The sequence below is a fragment of the Podarcis erhardii genome (genome assembly GCF_964252035.2).
Source record: "Podarcis erhardii genome assembly, chromosome: 1".
Taxonomy (NCBI): Eukaryota; Metazoa; Chordata; class Lepidosauria; order Squamata; family Lacertidae; genus Podarcis; species Podarcis erhardii.
The window spans coordinates 104,357,914-104,377,048 of record NC_138497.1 but is presented as its reverse complement, the minus strand read 5'-3'; the positions used below and the strand labels follow the sequence as shown (position 1 = coordinate 104,377,048).

At 41.0% G+C, this 19,135-nt stretch overlaps 1 protein-coding gene across 1 annotated transcript in view; it reads right to left on the bottom strand.

The window, feature by feature from the left end:
- Positions 1–19,135, bottom strand: part of KIF5C (kinesin family member 5C) — a 70,283-nt gene that overhangs the window by 2,055 nt on the left and 49,093 nt on the right. The window contains exons 12-22 of the mRNA XM_081871395.1: positions 17,748–17,923; positions 16,742–16,810; positions 14,395–14,601; positions 12,391–12,537; positions 10,474–10,662; positions 10,232–10,349; positions 7,898–7,974; positions 6,344–6,453; positions 3,599–3,700; positions 2,537–2,597; positions 795–866 (exon numbers count right to left, since the gene is read on the bottom strand). Of these exons, the coding sequence (XP_081727521.1) occupies positions 795–866; positions 2,537–2,597; positions 3,599–3,700; positions 6,344–6,453; positions 7,898–7,974; positions 10,232–10,349; positions 10,474–10,662; positions 12,391–12,537; positions 14,395–14,601; positions 16,742–16,810; positions 17,748–17,923 (1,328 nt within the window). The remainder of the gene's footprint in view (positions 1–794; positions 867–2,536; positions 2,598–3,598; positions 3,701–6,343; positions 6,454–7,897; positions 7,975–10,231; positions 10,350–10,473; positions 10,663–12,390; positions 12,538–14,394; positions 14,602–16,741; positions 16,811–17,747; positions 17,924–19,135) is intronic.

Below are 19,135 nucleotides of genomic sequence, written 5' to 3'. Positions count from 1 at the left end.
ACACAACAACAAACCACAGTCCCCAAATATTAAAATCAAAGTGATGAGATAATTGTGCTTGGGTCATGCCTCTGTCAGCCCTTGCAGGAGGCCTCTCCAGCAACAAACAAGGGCACCCCCTCCTTTATGTGACAACCATTCGCCTTTACCCCTCAAAAGGAGAGAAATTTCAATCACAGTTTACCCTAGAAATGCCATTTCTTATTTTCATCATAACATCCAAAATTACTCAAAAGCATGATATGGGCCTCTGATAGTCTTTGGAAGGCAGATTAGGCATAACTGATTTGTATCATCATAACTGGCTGAAATGCTGCTATGAATATCATGGTTTCTACTACTGATCTGCCCAGTGAGGCTTCCCGGTGCAGCCTTTGGAATGGATTGTTAATGGCAATATCCAATAGTTCCCTAACTCCACATACACACCCTGAGAAAATTGCCGAGGGCCTTGGCAGACCACTTCTGCTTCTTGTGGCAAATGTAATGCACACACATATCAATGCTATATGATTTGTAATTGTATGATTACACATATGCCATGGACCCCTTAAATGAAGGCCACTGGTGGTTGTTAGAACTGTAGTTTGGGAACCCCTGGCATAGCCCATTAATATAGCTGTATGTCTGTTTGCAAATATTTAAACACAGCCAAGGTACACAGGCACTACACTGCAAGGTGCATATATTACTGCTAGAGTGCTAAGTGTGTACATACATACGTACATACATATGTAAGCCTAAGAAAAGAAGATTTTTGCACAATTATTCCCTCCCACAATATCTCAACTTACTTTTTTCACTCTGGTGGTGAGGTCTTGAACAAAGAGTCTGCGCAAGTTATGGAGGGTCTGAAGCTCTCTAGCCTGTGAACAAGTTTAAAAAAGCATTAGCTTAACAATGACCTATTTGAAGTAAGAAACACAAAGCAAACATTTATGCCAGGTCTTACAGATGGGAATATTTCAAATAAATTATTGGGACACTGTGGTGGCCAAGAAGAAGAAAAAAGAAATTGACATTAATGCTCCATTTAGTAGTTGATATTCCTCAGCATGTGCTAAATTAAATCTCTTAGTTCCTTATACATGGATTGTACGTTAATGCAGGCTGTATGTAATAATAAATAAGCACAATAAAAAACTAGGGCTGTCATGTGTTTTTGCTTCAGAACTGTATTTTTTCTTTTTGTGAACATATGCAAATTTAACTGTGAATGAATTTTGTATGGCGAACTATGATTTCTTTAATCAGTTAAATTTGCATATGTTCACAAAAGAAAAAAATACAGTTCTGAAGCAAAAACGCACACACTTTTTAAGATGATGTGCACAGGCCTTAAATCAGGCATCATGTTAGATGTGATATCCCTCTTCCTCACATGAGGTTTAGTTGGGTTTGAGTGCAAGTCTCTATGGACCAGGGCCAGAACCTTCAAAAAATGCACACCATCTTAAATGCATAACTCACAACCATAAATGTACATCTGTTTGATGTTTTAGTCAAATTTTATTATGTGAAAAGTTTTGTTTAAAGGGGGCAGAATTTGAAAATTCTACACATTTCACTCACTTCAGGGAGAACACAACCAAGAAAATAATATATAACATATTTGTGACTAACCTCAAACTTCACTTATATCTCTACGAACTGTATGCCACAAATCAATAATCTGGTGGAAGGTGACTAAAACAGGGATTTGATTAGGTGCCATTGCTGTACAGAATGGAGTTACCCTTGTAAATATTAAGTTATTTTATTCATTTATAGATTGCCCTGCATACAATTATGATGCAATAATTCTAAAAATGTTAATATAAAATCATTAGTCATGAAATATTAGATTAACATTAGTGGTTTGTAGCTACTTGTGTCAATACAGATGACAGAAGCAACACAGATCATCCAACCAAAAACATCAGACGTGTGTCTTGATTGAAGAAAACTCAGTGATGGGGCTGCTTGATACACCTCCAAAGGAAGGCAGTTCCACAAGCAGGATGTCACCAGTGAGAAGGTCCTAGCCTGAGTCACCACATGACACACCATATCCCCTAATGGGACCATGAGAAGGGCCTCCTCAGCTGATCACAAGGTCCAGCCTGGCAAATATAGGGGCAGGCAGTCTTTCAAGTATTTGGGCCCCAAGTTGTTCAGGCCTTTACAAATTCAGCATCTAGACCTTGAATTGAGCCCAGCAACATACAGGCAGCCAGTACAGAGCTGGGAGAATGGGTGTTATAAGACTCTGGTTTGATGCACTAGCCAAATAAGTCCCTTGCTTTCTTCCTCCATGACATGCAAAACAGGAGGGAAGTTCACCATTATGACACATGACCCACATGAACAGGCCATCTACATGAGCCCCTGTTTTTCATTTTAAGAAACCAAGGTATGCAGACTGAACCACATGTTTTCAAAAGGCACAAAACAAACTAAAGGGAGAATACAAAATTCAAGTGTGAAATAAGTAGCGTCATCCCTAGTGACCTCTTTTTTCTTTTTTAAAGAGAGACACTGTAGATTTAGTACATACCACAGTTTCTTCCAGCCCCTTAAGATCTTCTCTTGCTTGTTCCCTTTTATCGTTAAGCAGTCTAGGCAGAAAAAAGACACAGCTCAACTCAAAAAATTAATTGGAATAATGTAAAGTTTCCAAGCGAACGAAACAAACATGCTCATCTCAGCCTCCTTATGCTTTCCTCAACCTAGAAACCAACACCTGTGCCTATCTTCTACCAAGCACTCCAGAACTCCTGCATTTTAAAAAGCTGCATCACAGAAGGAACTCGAGAAGATGCTGCTTCCCTATATGTTGCAGTGTATGCAAGGTGGGCAATCAAAGAACTGGAAGCAGCAAGGACAAACAGCAGCACTCCTCCATCTGGAGTACCAAGGGAGCGCAGTGTCTTTCCTGCCCAGAGGGATGCAGGGCAGGCAGTTGTGGATACTACAACAAAAACAGCTACTGAAGCATAACCATCTGTGATGGTAGCCATATATTATATGCAGCCACAGGACTTAGCCCATTTCAAGAATAAATAGAGAAGCATTTTCCATGCATTTTTCCATGGGGTGGTGGTGGGAGGTCTGGCGCAAACAGAACACTCAGCAGAATTAGCACTGTTGCAGGCGCTGGATAATACTCATTCTGCACTTCTTAGAAATCTCTCTTTCAGTTTAGCAGCACCTATGCACACTATGGAACTCCCTGCCTGTTGATATCTGGCTGCAATCTTTTCACGGCCGGTTTAAAACATTTCTGTTTAGGCAAGAGTATCCAGACATGTAGAAGTAGACTTGTGTTTTTTTAGCTTACTGTTGGTTTCAATCAAATTATGAATGTTTCAAGTACTTGTGTGTGTGTTTAACTGCTCTTTATGGGTAATTTTAATGTTTTGTTTTTGTAAAACTGATCAGAGGTTCTATTACCATCAAGTAGTACATAAATTTTGTTACGTAAAATAAAGATCCATTTTCCTTATGTTTCTGTCCTGGAGTACTGTGTTATCACAGGGAGCCAGGATTGGTTGGATGCAACATTATTGGAAAGCAAAATATTAAAGAATAATAAGAATAGATTGCCCTGCAAACTTACATTAGCTTCTCCAGTTTCTTTTCCCGTTCTTGATCTTCTGCTTTCAATCTTTCATAGTCCAAACTCAGTTTTTCTTGTTCCAGCTGCAGCTTCTGATTCATACTGAGACAAAAGAAAAGGAAAAAGGAATGAAAAGAAACCTTCTGTTCAAGAAGCCTTAAAGTTAGTCAACGCTTATACATTTAATCATCACAGAAAGACTCTACACAATAACTCTCTGGGAAATTTTATTGATAAGACATCTTGCTTCTTTAGAGAATTTCCCTTTACACACATCAGACAACACAACACAATACTTGCCTTGTTACTGATTCTCTCTCAGCTTATTCACATGCATCCAAAACATAAAATGGCAATTCCTCTCTACAAGTGTGAACTTAATGCTAACTATTTCAAAAGTCAAAAAGCCTAGATCGGGGATGAAAAGCCTGCAGCCCTCCAAATATTTTTGGACTCCCAACTTTTGTCATCCGCAACCAGTATGGCTAAAGGTCAGGGATGCTGAGAGGTGCTGTGGAGAGACCCTTGCGGCTGGTTTTGAAATTGCAGCTAGTATAGAATGCTGCAGCCCAGTTTTTAGCTGGAGCCACTCCATATCAACATATGCTGAAGCTGAAAAGCTCTGCACTAGCAGCCAATACATTACTAAGCTAAATTCAAGATATTGTTGTTATAAAGTCCTAAGCTGCCTAAGACTTAGGTTACCCGAAAGACCACTTTATACATCTGCCAGATTACTGGGATCACCTGGAGAATCCCTTCTGGCCATCCCATATTTGTTTGTGAACTAAGGCTTCTAGCATAGTGGCACTAGTAATTTGGAATGATGCTCCTATTGAAATCAGGCAAGCACCTACAAACTTGGTGCTTCATCACCTGCCAAAAACATTTGTTTCACCAAGCTTTGCAGAATTAATTTGGCCATTGTGATTCAGTCTTGGTATTCCGTCATTTCATGATGTTACGGTAAAGGTAAAGGGACCCCTGACCATTAGGTCCAGTTGTGGCCGACTCTGGGGTTGCAGCGCTCATCTCGCTTTATTGGCCGAGGGAGCCGGCGTACAGCTTCCGGGTCATGTGGCCAGCATGACTAAGCTGCTTCTGTCAAACCAGAGCAGCACATGGAAACACTGTTTACCTTCCTGCCGGAGCGGTACCTATTTATCTACTTGCACTTTGACATGCTTTCGAACTGTTAGGTTGGCAGGAGCAGGGACCAAGCAACGGGAGCTTACCCCGTTGCAGGGATTCGAACCACCAACCTTCTGATCAGCAAACCCTAGGCTCTGTGGTTTAACCCACAGCGCCATCCTCATCCCTTCATGATGTTAGAATGCTTTTATTTCAAACCACCATGACTTCTATTATTTTTGTTACTTACTAATCACCTTCCACGTGTATTTCTCAAGGTGATGTACACAATATAAGGGAAAAAAAAACAGCTAAGATGCACTTTAAAAGAACACAGAAAATGTAAGCAAATGAACTGGAAAATGATCAAAAGAGGCGCCCATGGCAAAGTCTTGCTCATCCAGCCAGGAAAGCTTCTCGTGACAGAAATGTCTCCAGTTTGTTTCTGGAAAGCAGAGATAGTGGGCACCTGTTGCATTTCAACAGGAAAGCTGTTCCACAGAACGTGGACAACCACACTAAAAGCCCTTCTCCAAGTTACAGGGCTTCTGATTGCCTTGGAACCTTCAGGAGAAAATCTTCCATAGACCCCAGTGACCTACTTGGCATTTAAAGGATAAGGCAGGTAAGTTGGTCCTGAGATGTATAGGGCCTTATAGGCTAGTACCAACACCTTGGCTCAGCGCAGATTGGCAGCCAGTAAGGTGATATATGCTGGCACTAGTCTGCCTCCATAAGAAACCTAGCTGCTGAATTCTGCCCTAGCTGCAGCTTCCAGACCAACCTCAAGGGCAGTACAAAGAGGCAGGAAGTGCACTTAGCTTGAAAATGTTCCTTTCCCATTCTTTGTTTTACATAATCTTCATGCTAAAAAATTATAATGGGGGATGGGGTGGGGAAGCAAATCTATGACTGGATGCTGGTTTTAGTAATATTATATTCATTTTTCTATTTAACATGGCTTGCATGTAAACAGCTGATTGGTCATGATCAGATATTCATCACCCTCTCCTCCAAATTTACCACTGCTTTTTTTCCTGCATCACTGAATTCAGTAAGGGTTTCTTCCACTTTTTCACTTCCTAGTTATAAGCCTTCTGTCTTTCTTGGTCTCTGCTTCCCTACCGAGTTGTATAGAACAGCCCCGCCCCTTTCCTATTAAGCATCCACCGCCTATATCCATTTCAAGCTTTTCCTCCCACTCTTCTTCATTTCCATCATCTAGCTTTGCCAAAGTCAAAGCTGTATCATCCCCAGTCATTTTGATATAGTTTCTCAGTAGCAGCTTCTGAAGCAGTCTTAAGTCTGCTCAAACATTTATTACACCATGTGATTTATAAAGCAAAATAACTGAAAATATTTATAGCTTTCAGGTCTTTGAAATTCATTAAATGCAGTTTTCTGCACTTTCTTTACTCGATATCATTAGCAGGAGGAGGAGGAGAAGAAAACCCTGAACAGATACATCCACAGCAATAGGCCTCTGGGGTCCTAATGAGATGTTTGCCAATAAAACTAGATAAGAATAAATCATCAGCAGTTTGCAGTTGTGTGTGCAGAGAGAGAGAGAGAGATGGAATTGAAAGCCAACAGGAAAGGAAAGCATGATCTTACTCTCTGATCTCGTCAATGGTTTTCTGCTTCTCCTCAATCTCATCTCGCAGCCTGGACAGCTGCTTCTGGTGAGCTTCCCTGTGACTCTCCATCTGTTGCTCTAGTGTCTTCTGTTCATAAAAGAGAGAGGTGAATAAAATTACACAACTTTGCCTTTTTGACCGTGGCTTTGTCCAGTATTTCTGAAGTAGCTCAGAACTGCATATATTTCCCATGGATTGCTCTTTGCTTTTTTAAAAAGCAGCTGTGAATATTAACTTGCTTGATACAAATTGATTCTGCCTTCTTTAGTAAAAACTCCCACATGCATACACCACCAGCTATGGCTAGCATGTATTTGTGCCAACCATGGTCACACCTATGGATCAAAACTCCACTTTACACAGGGGTGCAACTAATTCCAGCACTAATGCTGTACCAACATGTTGTCTTTGTGTTTGCCTGGGTGGCCAATCTGTTGTCCTCCATTTGTTGTTGGACTCCAACTCCCATCAGCTCCAGACAGCATGACCCAAAGTGAAGGATGATTTGAGTTGTAGTCCCACAACTTCTAGAGAACAATCTGTTTCCCACCCCTTAGGCCCTTAAGGTAAATAGATGACCTGTTTGCTTACACCAGCACTGGGTATTAACAGTAGTGTACACATGAAGTGCCAGGGAATACAATAGTTTCGAGAAGCATGCTGTAAAAAGGATAATTAGCAACTTAAGTCAGGTATAGCTAACTTGTGGCCCTACAGATTTTGTTGGAATCCATCAGCCCAGTCAGGATAGTTAGGGCCAACAGGAACTCTAGTTGATCATCACCTGGAAGGATCACAGGTTCCCCATCCCCGACTTAAGGCCTGGGTTATAGTGCAATGAATGTTCAGCTAGTATAATTTGTTGGATGGGATCCATATTCTTTTCATTTCATTACAGGGGTATTGCACTATTCAAATACTCAAGCTGTATGTTACAAATATAATGAGCACTTATTGGACAGTTTCTGTGACTTCACAGCTCTACAAGTCCCATTCCACCCAACCCTTACATACAAAAATGCAATATGGTTTGGTTTTTTAAGTTGTTGTTGGCTGTGCTCCATCAGCATCAAACAACTCACTCAGCTTCTTCGCTACTATTTCAAGAACATCAATGAGATTTAAACACACACACATTTGCTTGCTGGTTGTATGCTCCCCTGTTAGCAATGTCTGGACAACATCTAGTAGATAAAGTAAACCTCAGCATATCTATCCTCTGCACTCTTGTGCAGCAAACCTATCCTTCCTTTTAATTATGTGAGCATGGAATAATCTGCAACTGGCAAGGTTAGTAGAAATAGCTACCAAGAATATAATACAATGGTTAAAAAAACACCAACCCAACAACACACATTTGGTAGGGAAGCTCTTCCACTGCACAGCAAACAGAACAGATTTCTTAATGCACACGTGTGCCTTCGACATGTTGTTCAAAAGTACAAAGCAACATTAGAAGTGCACCTTGTCATGACTTTGAGAAGTATTATTGGTGAGAAACTGATCTCACAATTGTATTGTACAATGTTACCTTCATTTCCTCTGCATCCTGCAGCAAGGTTAAATGCTCCTTCTCTTTATCTTTGAAACTGACTTCATGCATTTTTTCTGTTAAAACAAAAATTAAAGCTGAGCAACTCCTGTTTAATTTTATGCGGTTTAAACAAGATAGCATTCAGGGCCCTAAACAATCTACCTCTTCAAGCAGAAGACACCACTTCACATACTTCTATCTCCTGGCATTTGGACTTGTTTACAATGGCAACAAAACCTAAGGGAATCCATTTCCCGCATTAACAGCTGCTTCATTGGAACAAGCTACATTTAGCCTATGATTTCCAAGAGGTGCTTTTGGGGTGCGGGGAATGGGCACCATACCCAGTCCCATCTGTCTACTAAAATAACATATTGTATGTGCTAAGACCTTTTTCTTTTTTTCTTTTTCTTTTTTGCTACAGCCTGCTCATCCCAGCCACTGATAATTCAGAGCATAGCAGTCCTTCCTTAGGGCCAATTTCCAAGACTAATTCAAAATGCCAGGAATATTATTTAGTTGCAGATCCATGGAAATTTCAGCACATGAATGCAAATCAGCACTGGAGGATAGGATAAAAATCAGGGGTGGGAAGCCTGTGACTTTCCAGATGTTGCTGGCCTACAACTTCCATCACCCTTGAACATTGGCCATGCTTGGGGGGGGCGCTGATTGAGGTTCAAGTCTATAACAATATATGGAGAGCCACGGGTTCCACACTCCTTATATACTGTATTTTTCACACTATAAGACGCACTTTTTCTCTCCTAAGAAGGGGAAATGTGTGTGCGTCTTATGGAGTGAATGCAGGCTGCGCAGCTATCCCAGAAGCTAGAACAGCGGGAGGGATCACTGCGCAGCGCTCCCTCTTGCTGTTCTAGCTTCTGGCTTAGCTGTGCACAGCCTCTTCAGGGCAGCAGGATGAAGGCTCCCCCTGCCCCGAAGAGGCTTTGCGCAGCTATCCCAGAAGCCAGAACAGTGAGAGGGATTGCTGCGCAGTGATCCCTCTTGCTGTTCTGGCTTCTGGGATTCAGAATATTTTTTTTTTTGTTTTGTTTTCCTCCTCCAAAAACTAGGTGCATCTTATGGTCTGGTGCGTCTTATAGTGTGGAAAATGCTGTGAATCTTAGAGATCTACTCAGCCTCTGGCAGCCCCACAAAGCTGCCAGGAGAAGGTTGAGTTTTCAATCACGCTACACTGCACGAACCACACAAGATTCTCACATGTTGAATCAGATGATAAAGGATGCTTATGCAGCACATTTATTCTGCACCGCAATTTAAAAAAAAAAATCAGATCAAATAAGACATTGCAAATGCCTTGAAGAAGCACTGCTGCACCCAGATCAGACATGTCATTAGCCTTAACCAGTCTGAAATGCTATTTGAGTCCTCAACAATGAGGGTGGTTGTCTTGATTCCTGCCCGAAACATGATAATAGAGACTTTTCCCTTGCGAGTCAGATAGATATCTTTATTCAGGGAAGTTAACTGTACAGGCTCTGAAGCAGGCGCAGTGTAGGACTCAAGAGTTCAGGAGCTAGGCAGGAAGTTCAGGAATAGATGGAAGCAACAGAGATGTCTCCACATCACTCCAGCCAGGCTTTTAAAGATGAGGCATGGTGATCTTACGCATGAGACCCTCTTGCCTCACAGATGTGTCTACTTCGTAGGGGCACATCCCATCTGGATGGGTGAATCTATTCCCATCTATGGAGGCCATGCCTGGTCCTCAGAGGCAATGCCGCATCTCGCCTTCTGACTCCTTCATTCATCTCCCTCTCAGCCATCCTCAGCAGCCGGTTGATGTTCTCTACTCCACAGGATAGGCGGAAAGGGGAGAACCTACATCCCACATTCCCATCCTCCTGCTTCTTCCTCATCCAACTGAGCCTGCCAATCCATGTCCAATCCCAGTGGAGCTGTAGGGCTCATTACAGTGGTAGGAAAGAAGCCTCACTTTCTGCAATAGAAAAAGCCTCACCAAAATTCAGCATCTCCTGAGAAAAGCAGAAGAAAGCCCAAGGTCACAGACATTTAAAGCACTGTTGTACCACATTCACTGTTATGGCTTCCTCCAAATAATCCTAGGAACTGCAGTTTGTTAAGGGTGCTTAGAGTTGCTAGGAGACCCCTCACAGAGCTACATTTCCCAGTTCCATTAACAAGCTGCATTTCCTAGGATTGGTGTTTTTTGGGGGAGAGGGAAGCCATGACAGTTTAAGTGGTGGAAGAAAACTTTAAATGTACTGTGCAGATATGACCCAAGAGGGCTGTTTTCCACTCAGAAGAGGCAAAACATAAAACTGGGAATGCTTGAAAATATTGTACCTTGAGCACGCAATTTGGCCAACTCCTCATTAAGTGAATCCTGTGACTCTTCTAGCTGCCTTCGTTTATGCTCCATGTTCTGCATGTAGTCTGTGAGAGACTTTATCTTTGCTTCATGCTTTGAAAGATGTAAGCAAGGAAAAAGTATATATTTAATATACACAGAAAACGTGAGGCAAATTAATTGGACTGGTTAGTGGGTGGAGGAAGGGGGGGATAAAAAGAAAAAACACTCTAATAACCTGAGAGATAAGGAGTTGACAAGCGGCAAGTTCCCTCTCACTGGCATTCATCTTCCTGTTGGAGTCTATCTGGGCACTCTCCAGCTGCTTGCTACGGTTCACCAGAGATTTCACCTCGGACTTCATCTTACTGATGTAGAGCCTTGCCATGGTGAACTCCTCCTCAATCACTCCATTCACATCTGCTAACTGAACATCCAAAACAGTTGCATGGTGAATATGTACCAGTAAATTCAATTTGTAACTACTGAGATGCTCAACTCTGTTTGCATTAGGTAAAGGTACCCCTGCCCATCAGGGCCAGTCATGTCCGACTCTAGGGTTGTGCGCTCATCTCACTTAAGAGGCCGGGAGCCAGCGCTGTCCGAAGACACTTCCGGGTCACGTGGCCAGCATGACGAAGCTGCTCTGGTGAGCCAGCACCAGCGCAGCACACGGAAACGCTGTTTACCTTCCCGCTAGAAAGCGGTCCCTATTTATCTACTTGAACTTAGGGGTGCTTTCGAACTGCTAGGTAGGCAGGAGCTGGGACCGAACGACAGGAGCTCACCCCGCTGTGGGGATTCGAACCGCTGACCTTTCGATCGGCAGGTCCTAGGCTCTGTGGTTTAACCCACAGCGCCACCCGCGTCCCATCTGTTTGCATTAGGCAATGGAAATCAGCCCAATTTGTACTGGTCTTCCCTTACTGCCAATGATGCTGAAGTTCTGGAATGACTTCCCAATAGAGGCTCACCTTGCTCAGTTCTAGATACCAAATTTAAGGTATTAAAATCTATTATGTATTTTAAATGGCAACCAGCAGAGGAGTTGTTGTTGTTTTGAAGCATTATATATATTCTAAAGTTTTAAAGTTGGAAAGAAAGACGCTTGGGGAATTGTCACCATCCAGCTCCCATAGAGGCCCCTCTGTCCCCCAACTGCCATCACAGGGACATCTGAAGGACCATTTTGCCCTCAGGGGACTGAGAAGCAGTAACAGCTTGTCCTAAAGACACAAGTTGCCTTTTCCATTACATTGTAGCTTCTCCCCCCCCCCAAAAAAAATCAGTACTTATTGTTTAATAATCTTATGTAAACTGCTTTGTGAGGTTTGACTGAAAAGTGGTATATAGATAGTGTTGATAAATAAATACTTCATTTACCAGAAGACGCAATAGGTATTATGGTAAAGATAATGGTAAAAGACCCCTGGACGGTTAGGTCAAGTCAAAGGCGACTATGGGGTGCAGTGTTCATCTCGCTTCAGGCCGAGGGAGTTGGTATTTATCCATAGACAGCTTTCCGGGTCATGTGGCCAGCATGACTAAACCACTTCTGGTGCAACGGGACACCGTGACGAGTGCCAGAGCGCACAGAAATGCCGTTTACCTTCACACCAGAGCAGTACCTATTTATCTACTTGCACTGGTGTGCTTTCGAACTGCTAGGTTGGCAGAAGCTGGGATAGAGCAACGGGAGCTCACCCCATTGCACAGATTTGAACCGCCAACTTTCCAATCAGCAAGCCCAAGAGGCTCAGTGGTTTAGACCACAGCGCCACCAGCTCCCCTTAACAATAGGAATTATAATAGATTGCTGGATACCCTGCTTTTTATTTAGATCAATGTAGACAATATTCAAAATCTAGAAATCCCATCCAGAAATGCTTGGACTTGCTATGCAGAAGCTTCTCAGCTCACAGTAGTTTCCCCATGAACCTCCAAGTATTTCATATTTTTATGGGTTCAACTTTTAAATGAAAGGACCTATCAGCAATTCCAGCCCTTTGGATACACAAACTGGCTGGCAAAATGAATTGGGAAAAGCTCACTTGTTCATGAGTTTCATGAACATAGTAAGAGAAACAAGCTTTGCAGTCCAGCCTGCCAATGAAGTTAGATAATCCCATTTAAGATTTTAAAAAATTAAACTTACCGTTTTAACGTCATTAGTACCAATGATTCCTCCAATCTCGCCAAGGTCCTTAAGCAGTAAATTCAAGATCTCAGTAGCTCTCTTCTTCTGATGGTTACTGAGTTCTTGCAACTGTCCCAACTCTCTCTGTGTAGTTGTCAGGGCGGACTGCAAAATAATGAACAGCAGTGAAGACTTCACACTTGTTGCAGCAATTGTACATTTCTGAGGTTAAGCTGGTGTTTGCTGCATTAAAAGTTTGTGTTCCTGAACACCCAAGGATAAAAATGAAGGAATCACAGCCAATCTATGTAGCTGTGCCACCCTCAATAATGAATTAAACACAGACACTAAAATACTTTATACTGGTACCACCAGAAATTCCTGTATGGTTCTGCATGTAGTCTGTTCCAAATCCCATTAAGTACCAATCCAGAGATTCGATCGGGAATTGTACACTAGAATTTGAACATGTGGACTCTACACAAGAATATGTCTTAGTACACAAAATGTCTGTTTACACACAGCCTCAGCATTTCCCAGTTCAAATATCCCAGGTTTCCCTTAAACCCGACTCACTGTGAAAACTACTCAAATCAGAGCATGCCCCTGCTGGCTTCTAAGTAGTAGCTAGAGGTAAAATCACTAGAGATAAATCAGAATGGACCGAGTTGGAGGTGGGTGAGGGTAAATCATTGCTTATATTTAGTCTAAGTTAAGGGTTGGTGGCAAAAAACAAGAAAAACAGAAAACAAGAAGCAGCAACCAAGAGAGCTTTTTAGAATGTCATGAACACAAATAAACTGGAAGAACTGCAGTGTGTATTATAGCAACAAGATTGCTCTTTCCATCTCAGACTCCACCCTACATCTTCACTGCTGAGTGACATGCCATTGGTCTCCCTTTCACAGCTACATCATGAAGACCAGGAATTGAACTTTCTTTCTTTTTAATAACAGTGTAAGCAAGCTACTCTTAATTTCTCTTGAGATTGTATTCTTTCAGCAAAAACCATTCAATGGTAGCAGAAAAACTTCCCTCTTCCATTCGCCTAGCCACCCTGTTTCAGCTAATGTTCTTCCAATTAAAATCTGCACAAATTAACTGCTCCCCGGTGCCCATACGCAGAGGAATGGTACTCTGCCTTCTCGTATATCTGTCATGGCAGAATATACATAAATGAACAAAATGTAAAAATGGATGCACCCATGTTTTGATGATGATGATGATGATTTCCCTACTCTTAATTCTGCAACTGCATACAATATGTGTTTCTATGACATTCTCCGATATGTTGTTCACTACCTTGAACACCATCAATAGAAGTTTGCAAAAGATGTACAGTAATTAAAAAATATGGTTTTACCCTTAGCACCTGAAACAGGTCACTACTTTGGAGTATAGCTAATCCTCATAATCTCATTCGTACTTATTATAATCCTTTTTCCTCATTTCCTAAATGGGGAACAAAGATTTGAGACTCACTGGCTTAATTGCCTATTGAGTCTCTGGCCAAGCTGGAATATGAGCACAACAATTTATAGGACTACTGCGCTGGCTCTGGATGTGGGTGTGAAAAGATTGCCAGAAGCTAAAGAAGCAATGTAACAGCATACAAAGGAAAGAGACAGAGGCATTTAAAAAATATATATAAATCAAGACTTGAAGGTATTTTAGTGAACTTTGTGGTGGCAATAGCACTCTACCTTAGTCTACCTCAGAATATAACAGCATGAAGTGCAGACAAATGTGAACATGAACTGGGTGAAAGCTTACACATACTTACCTAACATAAGGGGCTACTACACTCAGTAATATGTACTGCTGAGTAAACGTTAATAAAATCAAGCTGCACATCTTATGTTTGAACAGCTAGTTTTAGAAATTCACAGCTTCTTTTGAAATTAGGAAGATATCATTGTTGATTCTAGAATGCATTTCCAGATTTCCAGAATGATGCACATGTAGGCATGCATGCACATGCACACGCACACATGCACACACACAGAAGAGGACTGTTCTTACTGTTTTCTGTGCAAGTTCGTCAGCTAGCTGTTCATTAGCTCTCAGCTTGTCCTCCACTTCCTGTGACTTCTGGTCATAATTAACAGCCAGTTCCTCCAGAGCCTGAAGAACTTCTTTCACTTCCTCTTTCGCAGCTTCATTTTCAATCTGGAGACGAGTGAGTTCCTCTTGGATCTTTTCATAATCTCTCCTGGTGGAAGCCAAAAGCTACAAAGAGATGGAAACATTAAGATTGTGTAACTCTTGGGTTAAAAGGAGGACCATTATGACATAAGCAATGTGAGTGAAAACGGCATAAACCAGACATTGGAAATAGAATTGGAAACAGGAGATGTTTGTGGGGGTGGAAAGGAATCGCTGAAACATCTCAGTGAGAGCAGAAGAGAAGCAGGGCCTGTTAACTGCCCCAACTCTTCTGAATCTTCCATTTGGCCATTATTAATAGAATAAATTATAACATGCTTAAGAGTAGCAAACTGTAATTATGGCTTTATAAGAATTCTAGTATACTGCATGATACTCCGCAACAACAGAAGCAAGAATGTTGCTTGCTCACACATAACAGTACAAGAGTGGGCTGAAAAATTATTTTTATTTACAAATTATATTTCTCTGCAGCCCCGTAACTCATGTTCTCTGGGCAGCATACATAAAAACCAATAAGAATAGATAAGTGGTCCACCAACTCAATGTGATACCCTCCAGACATTGTTCATCAACACTCCCATCAAACCCACTAAGCCAAATCCAACTTTCCCCACTTCCCACTTGATCACACCCTTCTGATTCATCCCTACACTAAGAGCAATCTTCAGCACTTTAGAAGCACCCAATGAGAAGCTTTTAGCCTGCCCACCCCTGTGGAAAGCCAACACTTCCTCCATAATTCAAAAGGTTATGGTCCAATAAAAAAGATGGGAGAAGTTTGTAAAAGGTCTTTTGGACATAAATAGTTCACTATGTGTCAAACCATGTATTTTTGTGAATGTGCATCTAACCTGTGAACACAATATCCCCTATATTTTTACCCACTTGTTATAGAAAGCCATGGAGTCTACGAGCATTTAGACCATGGGCTATGCCAGAAGGAGGTAAAGATAAGACTACAAATTTGGATTAATCCTATCTGAACTTACAGAAAGTGGCATTTCTGGGATAGTAGGCCATGTATTCCAGTTACAAAGCTTTAAAATGTTTCAATAAGCTATCCTTGCAAAACGGGAAGATATCAAAAGAATTAATCAGCACAATGTTAAATATCTGTGCAAAATAAGGGTTAGAACTGTGATCACGCCAAGTGAACATAAAAGACTAAAAAGCAGACCACATCAACATATCCATTACATCTAGCTTCTACATATACACAAAACTTTATCCCACATGGTTTAGCAATTTTTAAAATGAAGGCATTCACATTCAACATACGGTCTATTTAGTCCCAGCAAATGATTTTGTGATGCACAAAAAAGTTAATCAGTGGGACTAGAATGTGAAAGATATTAGAACAGCATGTTCCCCTTTTTGTAACACTTATGCTAGCAATGAATCTGCTAGCTTAATCAGCCAGAAATAAGTGTGCTGGCTAATTAAGGAAAGCCATCATTAAGGCAGACACCCTGAAGCCCATCTATCACTGAGCTCATCACAAAGAACGGCAGAAAGCACTAGAGAATACAGTAAACAGGGAACAAAATTAAGCAAAAGCACGCTCCATTCCTAAGCAGAGAACAGAGTGCCACCATACAAAAATTAATGGCTTTTGGTCAACAGCTGGTTTTCCTAGCAGACTGTTTGAGGAGCATAGTATAATGATGGAGAACTTGTGGTCCACCTGATGTGGTTGGACTACAAGTCCCATCATCCCTGACTACTGGTCATGCTGGCTGGGGCTGGTGGGAGTACATATCGAAGGACACAGGGTCTCTAACCCTGGTCTAGTGCATTAATTTCCACCCACTGAAGCACTGATGTCTCTAGGTTAGCAACCAGAAGGCTACATTTGGAATTTCTCAGTGGGGTCTGGATTTGATCAAGGGATCTCCAGTGTTACTCCCTCCTATTTTTAAACCTAGTAGCACTTTATTAGTATGGGTATCATTTTCTTTTTTTAAAAAAACACACCAAAAAACAAGAAAAATCTTCCAAGTCGCAGAGCAAGATGAACTGAGGAAAGGGTGAGCTTCTGCCTAATAGCAAACATAACCATGAATAGCAAATGAAACATCAGTTGAATTAGGTTTAAAGTGAGGGTTAGGATGGTGGGGCATGGAGAAGATATAGGGAAATGCCCATTTTAAAAGGTCATAATAATTATTGTCACAATAATATGCTTTGGACTAATATTTACCTCATCTTGATCCAACATCTGCTGCTTTAGCTTCTCTGCCAATTGACTCTGTTGATTGATTTCATCATCCTGCAATAGGTGAAAAAAACTATCAGGAGCTTCTTCCCCTTTTTCTACATTCGTTAAAGCTTGAAACCAACACAAAATGGATGCAATATTGGAGTGAAATAAATATTCCACAGAAGAAAGAAATATCCTTCAAAACAGACACAAAACTGTAAGTGGCTTAATCCTGCTTTCTTTAAATCGCCTACATAATGTGCTTGTAAACATTGCTTGAAATTGGAATCTGCTTCTAGTAACAGTGCCATTTTATATAAATACACTACAGATTTACAACAAAAAAATCTCTTACTTTATTAAGTGAGAATTCATGCAATAAAACTGCTGATAGTGTAAAGCACCCAAGTTGTTTCATATAGGGTATGACATATATTATTTTCCTTTGCTGTTTGCTGTTTAAGACAAATTGTTTCCCCCTCCCTAGCAGAAGCTCTTGCTTTTGCAGAGATAAAGAGAAGCATGTGCTTCCTGTAGATTCCTGAACATTTATCCAAAATCAAGAAAGAACTTCAGAGTGTTCAGTGCAATATATAATTATACCTGCACCATGTGCCAATAAAATCACCCCCTCTCCTTTGCACTCTCAATGGCCCATCACATTTCTATTGTTCTATTGTTCTCTTAATGGCCCATCACTTAGGTGATTACCCCAGCATAGAAAGTTAGCCTGGCTTACATTTTTAACAATTGATGGACCCAGGGATTCAAGAGGGGTCTGGCACCTCCAAATTGCATAACTGTACATATGGCAGTGACAGGAATGGAGTTCGGTTAACATTTTTCAACTGTAATGACCACAAAACGTGTGAGATTTTACACCACCAGTTTTCTATTTTGCACACTTCAAAGCATGTGGTGGTTTTGATGAATAAAAAACACTCTTTAAACAAAATCTACAGTAGTTGTCAAGACATAATAAGTTGAAAGGAAATAATTTCTAAACCTTATCATCCAACTGTCTGTAGAGACTAGTAATCTCTTCATCGTATTTCCTCTTTTCCTCAGTTGTGATACTGGCAACCACAGGTGCAATATTATCGATGATGGGTGTATTGTCACATGGCTCCAAATTCTTTTGGTCCTTAGCACTGATCTGTTCATCCTCAGGAACAGCCTCTCCTGCAGACACATCTCAATACAATCAGTGATAATACAAAAAGTCCAAAAAAGCAAGGAATCAATATTTAATCTTCAATGTCCTTAGGTGACTTAAATCTGCAGTCCTTATAATTCCAGGCCTCCATGCCTAGTGGTCTCTCAGAACCCGCTGAAATAAAAAACAAATCAGTTTACCTTAAGGATCATAACTACGTTGTCAGAAGTAGTGATCAGAAGTACGGTGGAGTAGATATACAGAAACAGCAGAACAACATGAGGCAGCCATCCTGCCAGCCCCATGTTTCAGACCACATTTCATTATTCCTCCAAAGAACCTATACATCTGGTTACTATGAGCTATATCAAGGTAGTGAGAAAAGCTCTTAAAAACAGTCATCTACTCTGCAATGTTAACATTGAGTATATTCAAAAAGTCTCATGGTGAAACCTTTTCTCCGTACTAAAGTCTCTGCCCCACCATCATACAAACAGGGACAGCACAAAAAAATAACTGCAGTAGCAAACATGCCCGATTATGATGAATGGCAACTCACTTGGAAAGAGAGCATACTTGTGTTCAAAAATCCAATATTTTAAGTCAAGTGCGAAATCACAAGTGCATACTACAACTAAGAATTTTGTGTTAGCTTCAGTAATGAATATAATTAACCTTTAGAGTATTGACTCACTGAAAAGATCTAGAAACAGAACTGAAGGTGGTTTTTAAGGGGCCTATGATTATGAAACAAAATTTTCAATACTTTTTATAGGTATTTAAAATTATTATTTTTTTTTTAAAAAAATCCTCTACAGCCCTCTCTGCATTTCATAATTAAAAATGAAATTCTTTGCAGCCATCTGGAATAAGGGGGCAGGGAGTGAATCCGTTAGCATTAGCTCACTGAAGTCTGAGATGATCACCACCCCTAAAATTACCTTATTTTCCTCTTATCCAGAGTGCACAGCAATAATTGCTCTTTATGTTACTATTAGCAACAGAATTGCTGTTCCCTATGTATTGAAGTTCTATCTGGGGGAGGGGGGAATTGTGAGTTAGAAATATTGCGGGCTGCAGCCTGTAGTGAAGGATTTAAACCTAAATGTTAAAATCCTGCCTAAGAAATAGTCACTACTTCACAGTCCACACCCCAGGAAAATGTAAAACAGAATGCTTGTTTTCATTCTGAAAATGCTGAAGTCTTGGCAATGTTCTTCCACTCTGATGCTCCAACT